This window comes from Pelobates fuscus, chromosome 9, assembly GCF_036172605.1.
Source record: "Pelobates fuscus isolate aPelFus1 chromosome 9, aPelFus1.pri, whole genome shotgun sequence".
In the NCBI taxonomy this organism is placed as follows: domain Eukaryota; kingdom Metazoa; phylum Chordata; class Amphibia; order Anura; family Pelobatidae; genus Pelobates; species Pelobates fuscus.
The window spans coordinates 29,379,083-29,397,555 of NC_086325.1; the positions used below are offsets into that span (position 1 = coordinate 29,379,083).

The 18,473-nt window shown below is 39.0% G+C and overlaps 1 protein-coding gene across 1 annotated transcript; it reads left to right on the plus strand.

The window, feature by feature from the left end:
• The first annotated feature begins 4,811 nt into the window (after positions 1-4,811).
• Positions 4,812-17,069, plus strand: MEIOSIN (meiosis initiator). Its single transcript, XM_063433418.1, has 10 exons — positions 4,812-4,896; positions 5,542-5,655; positions 5,731-5,773; positions 7,026-7,123; positions 7,818-7,934; positions 8,315-8,364; positions 10,570-10,755; positions 16,199-16,374; positions 16,663-16,752; positions 16,838-17,069. Exons 2-10 carry the CDS (start codon positions 5,583-5,585, stop codon positions 16,917-16,919), a joined length of 915 nt encoding a protein of 304 aa, XP_063289488.1. The 5' UTR covers positions 4,812-4,896; positions 5,542-5,582; the 3' UTR covers positions 16,920-17,069.
• Positions 17,070-18,473: the final 1,404 nt, after the last annotated feature.

The window sequence follows — 18,473 nt, forward strand, 5'->3', positions numbered from 1 at the left end:
GGGGGGTCCGCAGGAATTATTCCACGGGGGGCATAACTGTAATGACATCCTTGATCTGCCCCATTTGGTAGTGTTACATTTGGCCACAGCTATAGGTGGCTTGAACACCAGATTGCACCCTCAACATCGTATTGCACCTACAGCACTTTTTACATCGCAGCACCAGATTGCACACACAGTACCCCCCCCCCCATTATGTGTTGGACCATAGAGGATCTTCTAGTTCCTCCACACGACGGTCTGACTTGAAGCTGCTTGAGCACACAGGGGCACACCTAGAGCAGTTGACACAATTAGCTGCTCCATATGTTTTCAATAATATTTACTGCACAAATTTGTAAACTATATGTTAGAAAGAGTCCCCTCAAGGCCCCATTAGAGACTACGATGAAATCTAATGGGTCCTGGAGAGAGGTCTCTTTCTGTACCCTCTTTTGCCCCCTCTTCTGTGCCCTCTTTTGCCCCCCTCCTGTGCCTTCTTTAGCCCCTCTTTACCTTCTGTGCTCTCTTTTACACCCCTCCTGGACCCTCTTTAGCACCCCTTCACCTTCTTTGCCCTTTTCCTGTATCCTCTTTAACCCCCTTCACTTTCTGTGCCCTCTTTTGCCCCTTTAGCTCATTTCCCTTCTAGGCCCACTTTTGCTCCCTGGCAACTCAGCACTAAACATTGGATATAGTTTGATTATAAATACACAGAACAAAATAGTGGTCTTGGAAAACTTTTCCTACAAAACAGAGTTGGCTTTTATTTCCAGCTAGGGTTATTTTGGTCTACCTTTTGCACATCATATAAATACAAAAAGATAAGTCCTGCGCTCACTCCCATTACTCCTGGGTGGCAGCAACGACCACAGTACACATCAGCCCCAATATATACAGTAAAAAACAAAGAAAAAGTTACCTGCGCTCTCTCCTGAATCCCTATGTATATTTAAACAAATGGAAGTCATTAAGTTACTCCAATGGGCATACCTCCAAGATCATACATAAAACCCAATTTGAAATAATAAATGTATATTCTATTGATTACAGGTAGTATTATCCAGATTCAGAATTTAGTGCTTTACTGTTTTAAGCTGTCGAAAAATAATCCCATGTTCTGTTTACAGTGAGAGACGCCAGCTGGATTTGGAGGAGCTAGCAAAGGTTCTTCCAGGAGGATCAAGGCCACAGCATGATGCCCAGGTACATGTAGATACAAAAAAATGACAAAACAGATCTCTAGCATGGGAGTAAAATGCCACTCAAGTGTGCTACACACTAGTGTACATTTAAAAATAACATCAAGTGACTGCCTCACACTACCTGCCTCACAGTTCAGAGGAAGGACTGGATTCAGGTTGGTATGTTGTATAGATTAATTTTCACAGTGGGTGCTTGCTAATATTACACCAGGTTTTCTATTTATGTGATTTCCACTCATGCAAACATAACCCAGAAAGATGTGGACATTTCTGACGTATTTATTGTAGAGGGAGACTGGTTTGTATGCCGTACAAAGAAGCCAGGTGTACCAAAGGCTTCATGTGCTCTCATCATAGCAGTCTTAAGACAGGGATAAGGAAATGTATGTGGAATGCAAGAACCAGAAACACTGTTTTAGGAGCCAATATTACTTTAAGTAGCCAGAAAAGATGATCATGCTTTGAGTTATGTATGGAATGTTTAAGGATCACTCTGGGCACCATAACAACTTCATCAGAATATTTAACTGTTTGTGAATGGTCTAACTTCCAGTTAAGTTGTTATGGTGTCTAGAGTCGGGGAGGGGGAGTTGATATTATATAGTTGCAGCTGCTATAAGCCTTCCCCTACTTCAGCAAGCTTAAGTAATTTATGTACTTGGAGTGTTCTTTAAAAAAAAAAGAAAAGAAAAAAGCAATTAGTAATAGTAATTATATAATAATTAAATATTAAGGGAACTCTGATGTGTTTAAACACAGCTCTTTAAACAAAAGCATAAGTTGTGATACAAATGGATCAAGGACCAAAAACCAACCGAAGACTTATAGTTTTGACATTTGGGGACTCATCGGCAGTGTGTTTAGGTCCAGAAGTCGACGTTTTTCTGCAGCAGTTAGCTGCATTTTAAATAAAATTGCAGTGAAAGCAGAACATAATAAAATTTGCCACTGACTAATGAAAATTCAAAATATATACACACACAACATATATATGGTATACATACAAATATATAATAATCCTGGCTATGCTCCATAAACTCACAGCAAATAAACACTCTTGTTTCTGCGTTTCAACTTCCTCTTCAGCTACTGTGTTTTGTTTTGTTTGTTCGCTAACAACCCTAATTGGTATATACATATATTTGTACAATGCTGCAGATATATATATTTGGTCAATAAATCACCACATTTGACTTGATGACTAAGTTCCTAGCGTGTCTCTATTTAAACATTGATATGGCAGCCCCAGCTGAATGCACATCCAAGTGGTGATTACCTCTATGTGATTGGTTTCTCAGCTGCCACCTCTCTAGTTCACATAACGTGAAAGATAAGAGAAGTCAAAGTGTGGCCCTTGTTTACCAGATTGTGTAAGTATAGAGACGTATATACATACGAAGGTGTAAATCAATACATCTGGTCCATCGGGAGATTTCCTCATGTAATAAAAGGCAGACGTAAGATCTAGGACTAACGTTACTGCTTAAAACTGCAGTTTAACAGTGAATAGTGCTTATGTAAGCGCAGAAGGATGGAGTTTTCATTTTGTCTGCCTCCAGTATAAATGGTCTATAAATGTTAAAGGGGCAGTAAATCACATTTTGTTTTTTATTTAGTCAACAGTTTATTAATTTTTGTTAATCTCTGTTTTATTGAGACAATGTTCAAATCACTACAGAAAAGACAAAGGTGCATAGACTCCTGATGCATCCGTCTCATTTTTTTCTATAAGAAAAGTGAAAAAATCATGCTTGACTAATGTGCTAACTGAACAAACTAATAAGGGATATTTAATTTACTGGACATGTTGATATGTAATACTAACACAGTGGGCAGAGTGCCCTTGATTATTACAACAACATTAGAAAAGCATGGGTATGAGCCACTGAAAACTATAGTGATTCATGCTTGACTGCACCTACTGGAGCACCTACTGGAGCATTAGAGAAGAGTAAATGTAAAAAAAAAAAAAAAAAGAATTTAACATGCTGATTATGGCAATGTTGTAATGTCAGACAAGACAAAATATGGTATCTGCCATAGTAGACACCGCGGTGAGCCCGGTGTCATGGTCAGCCTACTCCCGCAGGCAGTATAGGTGATGTATGACTTGAAAAGTCCAGGCGGCCAATAACAGGGAACTAGTTTAAAATTTTATGGATAGTTATTTTATACCAAATACTTATCTATGTAAATTACTGCCAAACAACGAAAAATCCTTACTGCTTTATTTACTTACATCTGCATCAGTGTTTCAAGGAAAATGCGACTGCTGGCTAAATTTATGTTTTAAGTTATGTTTACTGTTGATTTTGCATAGACTTCAGTAGTATGGCTATCATAAGTCCTCCTCATCTTACACGGTTTATGGTTGTCAGTCCTTTTAAATATACAGAATGGTCAAGATTTGTATCATTAGATAAGAACAAAGTCATAACAAAGGATCACTGTGAGACAAAATGTACCTTGTATTATTAAACTACCCTAAATTGCAGCCAGGTGCTTTGTCATCTGTATATAATGTGGCATTGAGCCTGTCCACACCGCATTGTGTGGCACAGAGGCAGATTATTTCGCCTGTGTTTAACATGTGCCATCTCCAGCAGGATATATATCTGTTAGCTAAACAAAAGTATTTATCTGCAGTAGCCCTATACAAATTCAAGTAAGAAACAACTTTTTTTTTCACAGAGCTTACTGCTTCAGGTTCTGTCATATATAGAGTTTCTACAGAGCAGGATTCAGGATGTCCAGAAATGTTTGGTACCATCAGAAACCCATAGAGGTAAGTGGTGAGATATGCCAGTAGGAATTTTTTTCTCTAATACAAAATTTAACAAGTAATAGGACACTGAATTTTTCACAAAATTTTGACTCGCATAAAATTCAAAGTGAAAAATCAAATCTTACCACAAATAGCCACAATGAAAACATAATTAGCTTGGAGGATTTTCTTAATTTTGGTCTAAAATTTTAAATTCACTTTGATTTTGGTTAGGAAGCCTGGCAGGATTATTGTGAACTGTTGCAAAGTGATTTTCAAATTTTACAACGAAATAGCCAGACATAGTCAGCTAAGTTTTCAGTTCAGTTACTTTGGCGTAAAAGTTCAAATTCAGTTTGAATTCATGACGTGTCACCTTTAGTGACTTTCCCTGACAGTTTAATCGTAGACACATGCCAATGGACCAATTTACTCTGTGCATTCCTAATTTCCTGCTCAGGCAACAATGTCTCTATCCTAAGACTTCTTAAACTCCTTCTTTGTATTAGTCTCTACCATATCTGCTGGAGGGCTTTTTCTAGCAAGCACAACTCTTACTGTCAGAATCAGATTTTGTTCCAGCTACCCTTTTTCTGCAGCAGGTATTACCCTGTTTAACTTCATTCCTTTCTTTGTATGTTTGCATGTTTCTCTATACCTTCTTTGTTACAATCATATTTTGGATTTACTGTGTTTTCCTATCCATACTTGTATGCAGATGTTTGTAAACATTTTTAATGTACTTTAGGTAAATACACCAGTTAGAGAGCTTTAGATAGCATAATATTGCTGTAGCACAACTGTATTTGTAATGTGGTGACACTGACTCCTATTGTACTTCCTACCATCACCTGTGACCTCTAGAAGTACTTTGCATTCCCAATGTCACTCCGAAACAAGATAAAGTTAATAGATCCGTCCGAAGACCCAGGAAAAACCGCCCAAAAGGTAGGACAGTCCTCCATGCATGTGCGTCAGATTGAATGTGTGTGGTTACAAACCAAGGCTTGATTCAATATTTTTGGGTAAACATTTACAATGATTTAATAATTTGAAAATATTTTTATAATTATCGATACATTGACATATATATTTGATATTTTAATATTTTGAAAAAGAATCATTTAGAAACTATATCCAAAATTTGAAATCATTAAAAAAAAAAAAAAATTAAAATTATTAAATCGAGACCCAATTTATGTAATTAAATAAATTGGGCCACAAGACACAGCAAGAAAACTTTTTGAAAGCATAAGAAGTGCTGCAATATAATACATAATAATTTCTACTTATAAGAAGAATAATGAAAAATAAAATTGTTCAAATATAATCAAAAGTTAAAATATCTGTCAAGTCTGACAGAAAAGTAACTTTGGGCGTGTGATCCTCTCAAGGTTACATCTACCTACTTGCTGTTTTCATAAATTTGTTATAACTAAAACTTAGCTGTTTATAGCAATACTGGGTTCAAGTTTTGTCAATAGCCTCATTTGAAGAAGATGGGAAATGCTTAAGTTGTGGGCTGCTGGTGTGTTGGATTTAGAACCACTACTGTAATAAATGTGCAGATGATTTAGATTTTACCTGTTGCAGAATGTTGTGGAACTGCCCTTCAATCACGCAAAAGGCTGTTGATGAATGGATGCAAAGAGACTGAACAGATAAACTCCTGGGATGATGCATCATGTGGAGTAAAACATGCTGAAGGTACGTGCAAGGTCTGCAGAGATTTAGGAACTTTCTCTATAATGTAAGGTCTAATACTATGTATTACTTTGGCAGATCCTAAAAATTACTCTGAGCAAGAAACGGAGGAGACTGTCAGGTATGATCTTAAAGATGCTTGCAATATCCTTGATGTACCATTCTCTCTTCACTGCATGTACCCACCCCAAACTCAAACAGCTTGACATAAAAAACAGGTGGCGCCCCAACACTGCTGGCAATATAACTGCTACACTGAGATTTAGTGGTTATATTGCTTCAAGTGCCTCCTTATAGGGACACTATAGGCCAGACCATTGGAGCTCATTGAAGTTGTCTGGGTGCAGTGTCCCAGGTCCCTTAACCCTGCAAAGCTAGTTTTTGCAGTTTTTAAGAAACTGCAATAATTACCTTTGTGGGCTAACTCCACCTCTAGAGGCTGTCTACCAGACAGCCACTCGAGCGACTTCCGTGATGTTAGGTGACTTCTGGTCGCCTAACTGACGCTGGACATCCTCACGCTGTGCATGGGAACATCCTGCGTCACCCAAATCCTAATGCAAGTGCAGCCACTGCCACGAGTGAGCATTGGGTCTCCTCTGTTGGCGGGGGAGGAGCAAAGGCGGACCTGAGCCAGCGCTAGACCCAGGTATGTAATCCTTTCTGCATAACCAGGGGTGGGCGCAAGGGAAGAGCAAGATATGGTGCCAGAAAAACAAGTTTGTTTTCCTGGCACTATAGTTTCCCTTTAATCCACTAATGGAATTTTCTGTTAAATACTTTCTGCAAGGACCAGTTGCCTTTCATACAGTTTGAATGAAAACACGTCAGACCTTTTGGTTCCTCATTGCTGTTATCAGTTTTTTGTAGCCTATCTGCATCTATGTGGTAAGAGGTACCCAACGAGTAGCCAAACTTATTGAAGGGACTGCAGAGTGGAATGTGCATCTTACGTTTACAACCATTTATTTTAACTATCTAAATCTGGTTGCTCTGTCCTTGTTTCCCATTGGATTGTAGTCTTAGTACAATGTTAACTGAAAAGATCTTTGGTACTCTTTTTAGAACGAAACACTTGTAAGGAATTATTATCTTGGCTAAATGAAATTGAGTAAGTAAAAGGAAAAAAAACATGCATTTTTGCTTAGGTTTGTCATCATGGTACACATAGGAGAAGTAATGAGAGTTCAAAAAATATCTGTCCCTTTTTATCTGCGGTATATGTTATTTCTGAGCTGTTATCACATATACATCATTACCTCTTCCTTGTCCACACATATGTTTCTTTGCTTTTTTAAATTTTTTTTATTATTAAAGATTCCTGTCCCTTTAAGTCTGATCCTTGCACACTGATATCTTTCTCCCCCTCTTAGCAATGTTCTCAGACAAACTCTTGTTCCATACTTGTCTCCTTCATCCTCTGATAATGGTGATACTGGTCCATGGCTCCGGTCCGTCTACTTATCTCCAGGTACACCACATAGTGAGTAATGCTAATCCTTTACTGTCCTTTACTAATCCTTTACTGACTGTGGTTGCTGTCCCCATAAATCCCAGTTTTTAATGTCAGGCATATTTCATGTCTTTAATATCTGATATGTGGGTTAACAGCTTATTGATCTAACTGCAATTCTAGGGTTTAAAATGATTTTTTTTTTCTAGTTTGTTGCCAAATTGGAAAGAGCTTCAAATTGTTGTTGTTTTTTTGCCATCTTTTGGATCAGCAGCAGAAACATTTGAGAAATTCTGAAGTTGATGCACTCTAGTCTTTTTTCAGCATATGTAACTCAGCACCCAAAGCCACACAGAATGTTCTGATTATTATTGGTATGAAACTGGACAACCTTGAATTGCACTGATAAACTGTAAGCACTGAGCTAAATCACTCTTAACACACACAGCCTATCATCGTTCCAAGGTTTGACAGCTTTGATAGATACTATGGAAGTTTCAATCTTTTAATTAAGATGCATATGAAAGGAAAGACTATGGATGCGGGTAGAGGACTGATATTCTTAAACTGTAATAGAACATTTCAACAGAAATATGACGACAGCACCTAAGGTTTCGTTGCACCAAAACCACTGCAATCAACTGTAACAATTATGGTGCTTAGGGTGTCCCTTTAATGTCAGTTCAAAATATTTCTGACACTTTCCTTATAGGTGGTGACCTCCCCTGCTCCCCAATTATGCCTTCAACACCTTCTAATTACCTCGGACTGAGTCCTTCCCTCTTCTCTTCTCCCGGAGATCACATGCTCCAAGGGGAGTGTTCCCAAGGTCAGTAAGTAGGCAGAGGTGTTGCTAAAGATGGCATGAAAGTTTGAGGGTGCATGGAAATAATGTAGTACATGGCAGTGCAGTATGGCTAGGTATTTTGCATAAATAATACTGATGGTGGCACAATGCTTAGAAAGTGCTCAGAAATTCATGTAAAACACAAACTACATGGAAAAATAAATGGGTGCTGTTTAGTACTTTTTTAAATTTTAGTCTAGAGTAAATGGTGCTACATGGAAGGGAAGCATCTATGGGATGAGTGCTGAAATATATAAATGTAAGCAGGAGGATAAAGCTGTAGAAGCTGTTGCGTTTGTGTTCAAGAATAACCATAACTGGATTTTTCTTAAATAATAGTAATTCTCCTTCTTCCTTGTCAGTACTGTTTGAGGAGGTTCAGCTAAGTTCCTGTTCCTCACCTGATCTGCAGGTGAGAAACCTTCATCAGTTTGGTTTTATTGCTGTCATTGTCCATCTGTGTCTTTTCTAACGCTGCTTTTTCCCATCAATATGGCGAGGGGGTAAATGTAAATAAATCTCAACTGTTTGTGTTCCTAATGCTAAACTGTTCCTTTAAATGCACAATAGACAAAACTGGAAAAATTAAATCCAAATCAATGTATTTTCCATTGCAGCTATAATGGCCTAAAGTTTTCAGTTCTCGACAGTTCTCAGTTTAATAAATAATCCTGTCTGTAATCGTTGTGTGAACATAAACGTGTGCAAGCTTTGCATTTCCTGGTCATGGTCATTCTGGAGCCTGTAACAGAATGACATTGTGGGGTTTATTCACTGAACACCGATTTGTAGAGCACTATAAACCAAATGTTAACATTTAGACCAGGGGTTTCCAACCCAGTCGTCAAGTACCCCCTACTGGTCCAGGATTTAGGGATTACCCAGATGTGTCTAAAGTGGTTTTTTTTTTTCTTCTACTTCTTCTAAAAACACCTTAGACACAACTGGGTAATCCCTAAATCCTGGACTGTTAGGGGGTACTTGAGGACTGGCCTGGGAACCACTGATTTAGACCATAGTACCTAATTTGGAAAAATACTTTACTTCTGCTGTAGTCACAGCTTGGCAAATGTTTCATGCATTTTTAAATGAGGTTGCCACTTCACTATATTGTTTAGTGACTAAACCCCTCTTTCTGTTTCTTATTTAGAGCACTGTGATAGTGCTATTTCTGTAGACCCAGTGTGCCTTCTAGAGCAGAGTGAGATATTAATTACAGAGTTAGAAGAAGTGGCAATTGTCTTTTCTACACAAACTTCAGCAATAAGGAATTTTTCTTTCTTTGGAGTACAGCAATGCTTCTAAATCAGGTCCTCAAGAAGCACTAAATGGTCCATAGTTTAATCAAAGATCACATTTTAATACGACTCCCCTTTGGCACAACAATCCCCAGACCCTAACAATCCAATACAAATGCATGCAGCATGCTGAAAAGTTTCAATACTTTCCTAAAGACATGCTCTTCATACTCTTCATACATGACTGCAGAGCACAGTCAGCTAAGGGGAATAATATTTGTGGAATGGAATTTTATTTTAGCACGTTTTTAGTTACTTTATTTCTCAAGAAGGTTGGAATCTCAATCTCAAAAATGTTTCTATCACTGCATTAGTCTAGTGCATTGACTATTAACATGATTAGGTTCTAGAACCTCTAAGACACATTATCCTATTTGTTTTTTTATCTCCAACGTGGCTGTTGCAAAGTATAGGATTTATTTATTTATCCTTGTTAATAAAACAGTGCTATGCAGCCAGTGTGCCTCAAGCAACCTCAAAGTGTGGCATGAACTCACATTGACTTCAGTACTGAAGGTTGAATGCAGGGCTTAAAATGTGTTTATTTAGTCATTGTCAGCATTCAAATTGTGATTCCCACCTCGCAATTATTTAAATCTAAGCCAGTGTTTCTAGAAGTATGCAAATGTATCTGTTAGACATCAAGTAAATGTGACATTTATAATCTACCGATGTGTACCTTGGAATTATATCTTTCATTAAAGCATACCTTGGTCCAACACATGTTTGGAAACCTCTGTACTAGAATACAGTCCATGACAAAAGAATTACACCTCCATTCGCTATAGAAAAAACATTCTTAGTATATGAAAGGGAAATTCTCTTGGATACATTGGCTGGTATGTGAATATACAATGTGTTTGAGGTTAAATTGGCTACTTTAATATCCTGAGAGTTTGAATTCACTAACTCAGCTTTTGCGGTCATCTACGCTCCTATTTATCTCTAGGAGACAATCATGTATATAGATACGTCTATAGCTGCATTACACTTTGAATATATATACTTACTGAAGCTGATCCACCTAAATATTCTCTATGTTATATATTTCCACTATGAAGTTCTAATACCCATAGTTATTCCCCATTTTTGAACATGTGTGTGTGTGTCTGTTTGCACATTCACATAACACTTACACTTTTGTTTTTCCATTTATTTATTTTATTTTTTTAAGTGTTTAAATTCATAATAAAGGTTGAACACTATTTATGAGTTCCATTTCCTGTGGAGGCTCTCCTTTATTAGTATCCCCCTCGGGGGGGTGCCCATTTGGTAGTTTTCAGTCTTGTTTTTAAAGGGAAACGCCCCCTGTTTTTTAGAAGGCTTCTCCTGCATTCACTCTGGATCACAGTTACCAGTCACAGAGTGAGAACAGCTCCGGAAGTGGAACTTGGAAGCACACGCAGCAGCCACAGTATGAGATCAAATCAGAGGTTGAAGGTGGAATACGTAACATCCAGTTTCAAAACAAAAGGAAAGAATGTGGTGAGAAAAGAAGGCAAAAGGTAAAATAGCTGCAGCTTAAAGACCACCTTACTATTTGTAAGCAAACATATCCATTATATATAGTGAAACAAATTAAATTCAGCAATCTCTTATTTTTAATATGCCTTTATTATAACTACCATAAAGGTGAACTGGCAACATTTCAACCACTTCAGATATTTTTCAAGTTGGGGCAAAGATATAAAAGTGGAGCAGTTACCATGGAGACTAATGGAATGTTCGTGTGCACTGTGCCATAGAATGACTTTTTAGCTCTTTCAGGTGCTCAGTACTTGGTAGGAATAGAAAGGTTGGTGAGAGAGCACCTCATTTTTATTCTTACAAGTAGGTTGTATAAAACAGTGTACGTTGTGACATTTCACCTCGTAGTAAATTTACTCAAGACTATTGCCTTCTTTCTCAGAAAACCTGAAATCAAAATTTCCCTAAAGGGAAATTAACAAGATGAAATTCTTATATACATTTTATAAAATGTCTAAATAAATTTAAGGACTAAATTGAGCTGAAATCAGGAAGCAGAATCATTCAGTTCACTAATACTGTGGTGCTTGATTAACTAAATAATAATTTTGCCTGTTAATTATGGTTGATTCGGTGAGCTTGATTAAAGGGACACTATAATCACCAGAACAACTACAGCCTAATGTAGTTGATCTGGTGAGTATAGTCAGTCTCTGTAAACACTGTCTTTTCATTTTAGGAGACAGCAAACTGTTGCACAACTAAAGGCCATTTTCTTCGTAAACACAGTGGGTTTTATTCATTAAACTCTGAACTGTACCAAATTAAAATATGAATCGCAATATGTAGGCCCATAAGCTTATTCGGAAAAACTCTCTAACTAAGCTATAGTCATATCTTGACTACTTTAGGTTAAAGGAATACTTTAGTGTTATGAATACAGAGCGGTATCCCTAACACTAAAACGCTCCTCTCCCTTCCCCCCCTCCCACCAGCAAATAAAGGGTTAAAAACCATTATAACACTTACCTTAGTCCCTCTGTATTGGCATCTCCTCCAAATTTAGCGCCAAGGGTGAAACTAATGCGCAAGCTAAATATCCGCATCTCAAGCATTAGGCTTTCAAACAGCCTTTAGTGGCTGTCTTAACCCTGCAATATAAACATTGTAAAGTGTTAGATTGCAGGGTTAAGGGACCAGTACAGTACACCCAGACCACTTCAATGAGATGAAGAGGTCTGGGTACCTATAGTGTCCCTTTAAATTGTTTCAGTTGACTGTGATTTGGTGTTTAGTGTATATTTTTATCAAATGTTGCAATTCCTCTTAGTGAATAACTTTAATTAGGATATAGCAGTTGTTACAAATTCTCCTTAGCGAATAACTCTACATATAAACTAAGATAAAACAGTTACTGTAGCAACAGTTCTGGCACTCTTCCAAACCCTCCTTGGTTACATTAATGGTTTTAGACCTCATATAACCATCACTCCCACCCCCAGGACCTCCTCTTGACTGCAGAAACTCCAAATTAAATACTCAAGAAAAATTATTTAAACCATAGATTGTAGTAAAACAGTATATATTTTTAAACTAAGGGTTAGGTTTCTTAAAGGAACAGTTGAAAGCAGAACACTCATTTGTGTCACGATTCTGGGAACCAAACACGTTAACACACACACAGAAAAGGTGCAGTACCGGACCTTGGAGTGGCCGGGCTAAGCACAGAAAGAATAGTCAGGAAACAAGCCGAGTAAGGGGAACCAGAAGACAGAATAACGAGAGACAAGCCGAGGTCAAAGGGTAGGAGAAAGTCGCAAAGTCGGATACACAAGCCAGAGAGTACGTAACCAGAGAGAAACACAAGTTCAGTAGCAATACTAGCAAGAAAAGACCACAACAGGGCAGAGAGAGACAGGAAAGGTAAGTATTTTTAAACCCATAGATTAATTCTGATTGGATAATTTCCAATCAGAATTAACAATCACACGTGGGAGATATCTATACCGCTCACTGTGATTGAGGCACTGTGCCTTTAACGTCGGGTTAGGTGGCTTACCCCGGCGTTTACAAAACTGGGCGGTCTCCCAGCGTGCAGCGTCATGCATGCTGCCGCTGGGGGACGGAGAGGAAGACGCGGGCGGCATCCGAGGCTGGGAGGATGCCACCCGCCGAGCGTACGCCGGGAAGGGGACCGCGGACGGCTGGAGGGTGAGTGCCGCGAGCGGACTGCAGCCTCCCCTCGCAGCCGCCCGCGGGATCCTGACAATTTGTGTGGATGCATTTACTATTGAAGCATGTCCAGGAGTAAATAATGCAGTTGGAATTAGAAAAAAACATACTTACCTACACAGCACTTCCATGTTCTGGGTGAATTTGCCATCTGATGAGACGCCTCCAGAGAAATGGTGTACGAACACATACTCTGTCATTCTCTAATTTGTTCCCTATGTGCACATGTGCTGTACTTACGGCACTGCAGATGTTAATTTACTTGAGGTGCCCTGCAGACAGATGCAGTGAAATTTTAAAAAGCATGTTTTTTGTAAAACCAATCTAAAATAGTTTGATAGAAAAACTTAGGACTCCTTGTACCATGACTGTATCAAATAATCTGGTTACGTCACCTAGAGTATTAATACTTACGTTATGTACCTAATAGGTTATTAGATGGATGGCATATATTTGGAACTGCTCCTTAATTTAATTGAAGAAAAAAAGTATTGTCTTCTCCTGTTGGTTGTGCTTGTCACGGCTCCAGGCATCTCTGCCGGCGTGGCTGCACTCAAACGCCGTCAGAGATGTTTTAAACTTACCTTGGGCTGGGCGGGCAGCTACCCCGTCTCCCTCCGTTCCGGTCCCCAGCGGGTGCAACGTTCTTAGGAACGCCGGCCGCTGTGGATTGGGCTTTTATAAGAAACTTACCTTCGCCCACATCAAAGATGGCGCCAACGTGCGTACGGCGTCACATCATAGACGTGCACGCGCGTTTTTGGGGCAGGGGTCAGAGAGAGCCAATTGCAGCCCAAGGAGGGTTATTTAAACCCAAATTACCTTTTTTTGTCAATGCCCTGTCGTGGTTTCCACTAGCTGGTTATCTGAGAGTGTGTTCCTGATTGTGTTTTTCTGGTATTTGACTTTGGCTTCGTTTTGACTTCCCTGATTTCTGGTATCCTTGACTTCTGGCTTTCCTCATCGTTGTGTCTCATTCTGTGTCCCTGACCTCGGTAAGTATTTTGGCTATTTTGCGGTACGATAAGTCCAGCCATTCTAAGGTTCGGATAGACGTTATTCTTCGTCCTAGGTGTGATATTGCGTGCTGGATCCACTATAATCCTGACAGTGCTCTCATAAAGGGAAGAGAAACGTATCTATAAATAGTCTGTGTAGTAAAGATTTCCTTCAGTTACATACATAATTGCCTACCCACACTTTATCTATTTATATAGCAAGTAAAATACATTTAGATTGCTTTACATATCGTCTGCTGGAGATACAAGCACTGGAGTTTGCCCTCAACCTCCACAACAAAAACACCACAAATATTACACCACAGTAGTTCTAGACTGTGGCGAAACCAACCTCGCCACTGAGCATTGGAGAGGCCTGTTTGCCCGCCTCCTGCCAGCTGACTATGGCCCCTGGACATATTGCACTTTAAAAACTACATTTGGGCATGTTTTATTTTATATTGGGCTGCTGCTGGCCCTTTAAGAACTGTCTGGGGCCGTATTGAGACTTTGGGTAACACTACCCTTTAAGACTATGGCCCCTGGAAGGTATTACTTGTTAAAGACTCTTTTAGCAGATTGGATTTTATAAGACTGTCCCTTTAAATAATTTGGAACAGTGCTGCAGCTTTAAATGGGCACTTCGGATGCAGCCGAAGTAGTCGAAGTGGCCGCCATTCGACAAACGAACACGTGGCGGCGGCCATCTTTGTTCATTCGAACGAGGTCAGCGGTATGTGTAGCCAAATTCATGGAACTGAAATCGGCTACACATTTTACCGAACACCGCTGACCCTTACCTTCTCCTACAGTTCGTTTAAGTCCTGTTCGAAATGGGTGTGGCCTGTATGTGTACTCTTGTAATAAAAGCCGGGCTGGATGAGCCAGTCCAGAGTTCCTGCTTAACCCTCAAAGCGATGTGTCGTCTCGTTCTTTGGGGGAATTGGATTGTATGCTGACTGCCAGGAGTGTAAGCGGATGGTATGCTTTTCCTGTTCAGCTGATTCCAGAGTTCGTGTGGTTCCAGTCGGGAGAGTGGTGTTTGCAGTAGCTGCCTGTGCATCTGGAAAGGGGGATATCGCCTAAACTGGGTTTTATCCTCTTGTAAGTGAAACGGTCCGTTACATAGACCAGGGTTGTCAAACACTGCCCTCACTTCCCAACTCCATACAGAGCATTTGGTAGTACTCACAGCTATCATTGTGGGCAATAGGTAGAGTCTATTGTGCTGTTTGGTTTGACTTGGAGAACAACTACCTAAAGTGCCACTAAGGGCTGCAACCATGTTTCTAAATTAACCCAGGACAGTACATACAGGTGGGAAATTTCATAGATAAAATGGACAGGGTAACGGCCTAACATAGAAGGTTGTGTTCACTAAACAGTAAACAGCAGAGAATTAAAAAGGAAATTGGCAAATGTTAGGCCAGAAGTGTTGTATTGCAAACATTCCCAAGTTTAGTTATTTCGGCACAGCTGTTGTCTAAAGGGTGGAATTCTACAGAATTTCATTGTTTGTGAATAAACCACAGAGATAGGGCAGGAACATTCTCCTCTGTTATTAAGATACCTATTCTAGTCCCAAATAGCCAATCTAGAAACATAGCAGAGTTAAGGATGTTTTTCCAGTTTTAGAACAATGTATTTGTTAATTTATTTCATTTCACTACAATTTTCCTTTTGATGAATAAACCCCACAGTTTGATGATTAACTCTGCAAATAAATATTTGTAGGGATTAGACAGCATACAAAGACTATAAATTGAAAACAGGAAGGGATTTCCATGGAACGGAAACAGGATATGACCAAATTTAAGTACAACAAAAGAATACCTGATTGTGTTTATCTGAACTGAACAATGGCCTTGTCTTCAACGGAGTCCAGTACATAATGTAGATTATAATAATGGAGGTTTTGGGTAGCAATGAACACTGGGTTCACAGTCCCTTTACAGCATTGGTTGAAAGAACATGTACTTCACACACAACTTAGGGCTTTATTTACAGCTACTGGTGAATCAAAAGTACAGTTTTAGATATTTTTCCAGCATTGTTATTTTGACCTAAATTTTATAGTTGGGTTTTTATTTTCCTGTTATTCATACATTAAAGAACAATCTCCTAAACTATTGGTCTGACTGGGATTACTGACGGACTGTGTGATAAAATGGGGTTTTCTTTTCATAGCTGGCTCCATTGAACATGTAGGTAATTACGCCACTCATTAATACACTATAATTGTATATTTTAGGAAGGCATCCCTAACCCTAGTAATTGGGCCAATAAATCTTTTCCCAATACCGTGCGGTGTCCTGGAAAACGAAACAAACGAAGACCTAATAGCTTATCTAGACTGCAACGTCTCAGGAAGAAATGTGTGAATGGTTTCATCATGTTCTGCCAATTGAACAGAAAGCTCTATCTAAGGTAACCACAAAGATTGTATATGTTGAGATTTATGTTACATATTTATAATTTCTCCGTTTTTATATAGCGCTGTATCCAGAGCACTTGACAAAGTAGGCAAAGAGAAAATTGGTGAGTTTGAGTCAGAGGGATATGCAGTTAGATGTCCTGAAAACCCTGCACGTGGGTTTCAATCCAATGCATAAAGCATCTCCAACAAAGTTCTATGCAAGCTTGCAGTCTAGTCGCTGGGGCAAATGGGCAAGAATGGTAGAATTAGACCACATTTTTTTTTGTCTCCTTGATTAGTGCACATCCTGGGACAGCATCCACAGAAGCCACCAAGGAATTGGCAGAATTGTGGAGAGAGATGTCCGCTTTGGAGAGACGACCATACTGGTAAGAGTGAACATCCAGTCCTTTCCTTATTCTAACACTGGTTGATTCCCCAGGCCTTATCTCACTCTCTCTTTCTTCTCCTCAGTATAAGAGCATACCAGTTTAGTGTGTTGCACGACCGATTGGTTAAAAAAGGCTCTTCGGGCATCTTACATGGAAGTCTCTAACGACTGAAACCTTTGTCAGTGTCGCTTACAGAGAAGATGGCACACGTCATGAAACAATGATCAAATCGTTTCCCATCAACATATGTTGTGTGGTTGTTTTTGCAGTAAACATACATTTTAATATTGCATGTTTTATTAGTTATATATTTAGCAAGGATTGAAAAGTGCTTGGTTCGTGTAAATTGTTCCAGATCCAATATTATTTGAATCGTCTGCTTCCCAAAAAAGCTCTAGCATTACTCTGCTAGTAGAATGTATCATATGTTTTAACAGTCTTAGAAGATAGTATTGAGTGACAGTAAATTATCATTGTATATAAACTATGCAGTATATTAAAATAATTGTTTGGGCCTTTAAGTGTTTTCAGATGTCTTTTTAAAATAGGCTTCTTAATCTCGAGTATCTGTAACATATTTAAAAATAAACGGGAACAATACACTGTTATCATTGCATAATGTACTCAGGAATATCCATTTCAATGTTCTTAGTAAACAAATTCAGCAATTTCTGAAAGCTCTCTTGCCAAAGGGTAGTGTCGTTTCACTTTAATCTGCAAGTGTTAAACAGCAGTTTAATTTTAGATATTAATTAACCGTGATATAATTACTCTGCATTGTGTCTGCAACTGCTTATAAAGTGCTTCTTAATAATCCATTAAACATCGCACTGTCTCCATAGCATAATTACAAGAAAAAAGGCTATCCATATTATACTACTGCAAGCACAGCGAGATTTGATTGATGTAATGAAGCTCTCCAGTCAAAATGTATAAGCACCTCCTCAATATTATTTAATTTCATGCAAAAAAAAGGCATAAGTGTAACATATCCCAATGGACATCCCCAGCAGGTGCATGGTCAGCGTGTATAGGAGAGTTCCTGTATCTGTGTTAAACTGCATTATTTCATGCTGCCTGTAAAAAATCAGGCAAACTGATTTTATATGTCACTTACAAAAACCCCAATCATAATGACTTTACCAGTCAAGGATTCTAAGATTCAATACTCAAGGAATTTGTTCACTTCACAATTTAAACATAGAATGTGATGGCAGATAAGAACCATTCACCATTCAGCCCATCTATTCTGCCCAATTTTCTAAATACTTTAATTAGTCCCTGGCCTTAAATTAAGTCTAGGATAGCCTTATGCCTATCCCACGCATGCTTAGCACTGTCATGGCCGAATTCAATTTTTATTTTAACCTCCCTCCTGACTCCACTACATCTAATTGTCCCCCTAGTCACCCCCAAATGCCCCTAAGCCCCCCTGCTTAGCTATTTTTTTCATCGTTATCTTGTGCCCGGACCTAGGTTCTGGGTGCCGCCATCTTTGTGTGGGTAGATGAAATCCCTGTGGGACACGTCATCTGCCCACACTAGATAGCGCTGTGAAATTCCCCGCATGCCCAGTTAAACACTTTGGCATTCGAACGGGAATTTCATCCATTCATTCATCAGAAAGACGAATAAATTAATAGAAATGTCAAACAAATGAATGAAAACCTCCTCGTTTGTTTGGTTTATTACAATGAGGGAGCTACCGGCTCGCAGCT

What these genes read in the sequence shown, in the direction of transcription:
- MEIOSIN (XM_063433418.1), top strand. Translation starts at nt 5,583, where the DNA reads ATGAATGGATGCAAAGAGACTGAACAGATAAACTCCTGGGATGATGCA. An exon ending in GAAACGGAGGAGACTGTCAG is followed by an intron (nt 5,774 to 7,025) that starts GTATGATCTTAA and finishes TCCCCCTCTTAG; the next exon opens with CAATGTTCTCAGACAAACTC. An exon ending in GTTCCTCACCTGATCTGCAG is followed by an intron (nt 8,365 to 10,569) that starts GTGAGAAACCTT and finishes CCTGTTTTTTAG; the next exon opens with AAGGCTTCTCCTGCATTCAC.